The sequence below is a fragment of the Stegastes partitus genome, unplaced genomic scaffold (genome assembly GCF_000690725.1).
Source record: "Stegastes partitus isolate 25-593 unplaced genomic scaffold, Stegastes_partitus-1.0.2 Scaffold1940, whole genome shotgun sequence".
NCBI lineage: Eukaryota > Metazoa > Chordata > Actinopteri > Pomacentridae > Stegastes > Stegastes partitus.
In genome coordinates, this window is record NW_007579671.1 from 111,515 (window position 1) to 116,130 (window position 4,616).

Below are 4,616 nucleotides of genomic sequence, written 5' to 3' on the forward strand. Positions count from 1 at the left end.
ACACACACACGCTGTGAAGGAGCCTTCAGGCTTTTATTATGAAGGAGCTGTTGAGCTGTTGAGCTCAGACAGTACCTGCTTCCTGTTTCAGCTCCTGTCTCCATGGTCTCCATGGTAACAGTGCTGTAGTGTGTTGATGCTGCATCGGTTTCTATGGAAACAGAACACACCTGAAGGTCACGAGGTCAGAGGGAGCTGTGGTCCTCGTGCCGTGAGGTCATACAGGTGAGAACAGGTGAGTTACCTGCAGGTGTCAGCAGCCTGTCGAACTCATGCAGCAGCTCTTCTGTCAGAGATACCAATGATGTCACAAACTCCTCCCCTCTGACTCGCACACACTCCTGCACACACACACACACACACACACACACACACAGTGTGAGGCAGCAGGTGAGGTGGTGTGACCAGGTGTCACTGTGTCTCCGCCCCCTCCAACCTGTATCTCCAGGTGTGCGCTGCAGGTGGCGCTGAACAGCTGCTGCTGACGCTGCTCCTCTCTGCTGGTCAGAGTCTGCAGCTGACACTGACTGAGAGACGGCCGCAGCCGAGAGACGCACACAACCTGCAACACAGACACACAACCAGGCACACAGTCAGACACACAACCCACTCAGCAGCAGGTCTTTGTGTGTCGTTGTGTGTTTCAGTGTTGTACCCTCTCCTTCTTGCTGGCAGCCTGCATCTCCTCCAGCTTCTGTCTGACTCCGCCCACCTCCTCCCTAAGCCCCGCCTCCTGTTGTCGCTCGTGGTTCAGGATCAAAACTGCAGGTAGCGAACGCAGCAACCGCCCCAGCACAGAACACTGCTGCACCACCTCTGACACATAGACAGAACCAGAACCAGGTTCAGGTTCTGGTTCTGGTTGGCCTTGGAACAGGGAATGCATGAAGTCCCTTTGGGTCCTCATAGATACAGAAACACGGTGGTGTGTGAGCCTACCCTCTCTGCTCATGCTCAGAAACCTCTGGGCCTCTTCCTGGTATCCCAGCAGCCTTTGCTGCATGCCGTCAGCCCATTGGTCCACGGAGTCAGGAAGTAGCTGGGACCTGGTGACACGCCGACTGCAGTAGAAGTCCTGCAGGAGGACCGAAGACACGGTGCTGTGGACATCCGCACAACAGACACGCAACGCAACAAAACGTCCGCACAACAGACACGCAACGCAACAAAACGTCCACACAACAGACACGCAACGCAACAAAACGTCCACACAACAGACACGCAACGCAACAAAACGTCCACACAACAGACACGCAACAGAAGAAAAGATTGACAGGTGGGTTGTTTCAGTCACCTCAGCGAGCAGCAGCAGGTCGTCGTTTGCTTTCTGCAGGACAGAGTTCAATGAGGAGCTGAAGGAGCTGAAACACAGAAACACCACACCTGAGCACACCTGAGCACACCTGGACACACCTGGACACACCTGAGCACACCTGGACACATCCACCTGGACTCACCATGTGGTTGGTTCTGCTTCTGGTTTGAGTCCAAATCTGTGGAACCTTGTGTCCATCCTGATGGACCTGCAGCTCCTCCTCACGCTGACCACAGGTGAGTAACAGACAGTGAGTTCAGAACACCAGTCCAACTGTTTACTACAAGTGCAAACTGAAGTTCTCAGCAAATTAAAGAAGGTATTACACAGAACAAGGTGCACCACAAAGTTCTGTGACCGCTCCTGGAGCGTCACAGTCGCCTGTGTTCTAGCAGACCAGATCTGGTGGTTCTGGCTCAGGATGTTTGTGTAACATCGCCAGTTGCTCCATAGAGCTCCAACATGGTGCCAGTCAGCAGCTGGAGGATCCGACCTTCTGAGGAGCCGACATGTTGACAGAGCGGGTCCGAGCGCTGCAGGAGCTCTGGGAGCAGAGCAGCACTGCACCAGGTGGGCCCTCCAGGTCTGACCTGGACTTCTACAGGCACGGCCTCAGAACTTTCTGATCACAGCTCAAAAGAAAACTGCTGCTCTTAAAATAAATCAAGAATCAGAGTTCATTGCTGCTGAACTACAAACACCAGCAGAGGGACTGAGCGGACAAACATTTCTTCAGAAGAAGCGTGAATGAGTGGGAGCTCCTGAACATGTCCACTGGATTCTATAAACTGGGAAGGACTGGACAGACATGAGCGACAGGATTCTGTTTTATGTGTTGTGGATGACGTGTTGCTGTGCATCATGTCCCTTGTTATTCAGTGAACGTCTTTGTCTCGTTCTTGTCAGTCGTCGCCTCCCTCCATCAGCTGTTTCAGGGGCCTGGACTAGAAGCAGGATCTGGGGTCAGCGAGGTAGCTTCAGGTTAGATCATTGGTTTTCAGTCCTACGACGGTGGTTCTCTTCTTACCGGGTCCATCACCATGGTAACCTAGCTGAACGGCTAACCTGCTCCGCAGCAGGTTCTGCTGGAGGTTGAGACCAGTGGTATAAAACACCTCCACTGGAAACCAGTTCTCTGCCGTAAACCTTCAGAAGGACAGAAAACGAAGCAGCTCTCACCAACATGGCTTCATCAGCATCTATAGAAGAGCCGCTACACATCGGAGCTGGACTGTGAGGGACCACTGAGGACTGTGAGGGGTTTTCAGGACCAGCAGAACCCCTTAGTGCCCCCTGACCAGGATCTCTATGAGCTCCTGTCTGCCTTAGTTCATGTGTCTCCTGCTGGCTACAGACAGTGTCAAAGCTGCTTCATATTTATTTCCATCAACATCAGCCACAGCAGCAAACTGACTACAGCATCAAAGCTCGTATCTGTAGGACACGTTAATGAGCTGCACCGCTTTGGATCATGGTTCTGGTGGTTCTCCATCTGCTCCCACGTCCTTTCTACACCTCCAGGGCTGCAGCTGGAGGTAGAACATGTCAGATAGGCCACGAGTCTGTCCATCAGGCAGCACAGGAGCTAAAGGAGTCCTGAGATGTGCTGCTGGTCTGATACGAGCCTTCATGATGAGCAGTGATCAGGTTTTATTTTAAACTAATGAGCTGATCGTCCACACAGGCAGCAGCTTCCTGCCACCATTCCTTCCTGCTCTGCTCTCTTTCTGCTCCTATCATGGTTTTATGTTCTTCATATCTGGTCCAGATGATGTTCTGCTCCTCGGCGGTAAAGTGAGCCGCTCTGCAGCCAGACCGGGCCGTAGTCCTGATTGGTCAGAGGCCCATAACTCCGCCCATTTTATGTGCACGCGCTCAGATCAGATCAGACAGACCTGGGTTGACTTACCGAGCTGATGACCACCGTCGTAGGACCGGTTGCCCTGAGTGGGCTGTTAGGGGTAGATGTCCTGGTATGTTGGTCTGGCTTCTAGTCCAGGTCTCTGGTCTGTTCCCTCCTTTACAAACCTCTGTTTACCCTCTGAACCTCAAAATCTTAGAAAGGATGTTATCTTTTAAGAAAATTACTAAAATGACCCCATGTACCAGCTAGAAGCTGTAGAAACAGAAAGAATCCTCAGATTTTCTACTTTGTGACGTTCCATCAGGAAAGTTATCAAGTGACTCTGACCTGAGCCTGAAATCACCACATCTGTTCCATGTCTCATTTAGAAGTTCTCCAAAACTAAGTTGTTTGCAGGAGAAAGCCAAAAAGCTCTTAAGCTTTGGAACATGTTATGTTTGAGGGGCTCACTGATTGGTTCCCCTTCATCACACCTGTCTGTGTGTTTACCTGAGTGTGCTGACGGACTGCTGACGCTGGACAGGACTCTCATCTGCAGACACACAAACTACTGGCGCAGAAAAGAGGCAGCCAGATTGTTAAGGCACAATAAAACTGGAAATAATTAATGAAACAGGAAGTTTGGGCTCAAACAGGAAGTGAACCAGGTGTTAGCTGTTTACCTGCAGCTCCTCTCTGGTTGCTTTCTGCTGCAGCGTCTTCAGTCAAACTGAACCTGCAAGATTTGGACAGAATCATGGACAACGTCTAAACGTCTCCACCACCACGATCCTCCCACACCACAGCTGTGTCCTGCAGCACATACCTGTTCAGGAACCTGATGACACCCACAACAGGGTCCTCCAGGAGGTCCACACCTGTTCTGCTGGGCTGCAATAAGCCAGAAGCAGGCGCTGGACACACCTGCTTCCTGACGTTAGCCGGCAGGGTGAGAGTGTCCTGCAGCACAGAGGCCTGAATACACAAGAAGAACAAACTGAAACCTACGTGGACACAGAGTGGACCACATGGACACACAGGTCCAGGTCACCAGCAGGTAGACAGCAGCTGGGTCCAGGCAGACAGGTGCTAACTCACCAGGTCAAGGTCCAGGTACTGACAGCGCTTCCTGAGCTCCTCCCTGACTGATGACAGCACAGGAAACAGCTGATCTGGACACACCTGCAGACACACACCAACAGGAAGCTGGACTCTCTGCTGTCAGTACAGCAGCCTATTGCACGAATAAGCTGGTGACACAGTACAGTTGTTCACTCATTCAAAGTACTACTGCAGTAGGACTACAGCAGGACTACAGTAGTACTGCAGTACTGCAGTAGGACTACAGTAGTACTGGACTACATACCTGTGTGTACTCCATCATTTTCCTCAGATCCTCCAACCTGCTGCCGATCACAGACTGCTGATGGTTACTGTTGGCTGTCTGCAGGGAAACAC

At 51.7% G+C, this 4,616-nt stretch overlaps 1 protein-coding gene across 1 annotated transcript in view; it reads right to left on the minus strand.

Moving 5' to 3' along the window:
* The window catches only part of ccdc180 (coiled-coil domain containing 180), an 18,361-nt gene that overhangs the window by 1,364 nt on the left and 12,381 nt on the right, over positions 1–4,616 (minus strand). The window contains exons 23-34 of the mRNA XM_008303132.1: positions 4,525–4,602; positions 4,257–4,340; positions 3,985–4,133; positions 3,842–3,894; positions 3,669–3,726; positions 1,458–1,541; positions 1,295–1,361; positions 940–1,075; positions 656–816; positions 437–562; positions 245–341; positions 9–151 (exon numbers count right to left, since the gene is read on the minus strand). Coding sequence (XP_008301354.1) covers positions 9–151; positions 245–341; positions 437–562; positions 656–816; positions 940–1,075; positions 1,295–1,361; positions 1,458–1,541; positions 3,669–3,726; positions 3,842–3,894; positions 3,985–4,133; positions 4,257–4,340; positions 4,525–4,602 — 1,236 coding nt within the window. The remainder of the gene's footprint in view (positions 1–8; positions 152–244; positions 342–436; positions 563–655; positions 817–939; positions 1,076–1,294; positions 1,362–1,457; positions 1,542–3,668; positions 3,727–3,841; positions 3,895–3,984; positions 4,134–4,256; positions 4,341–4,524; positions 4,603–4,616) is intronic.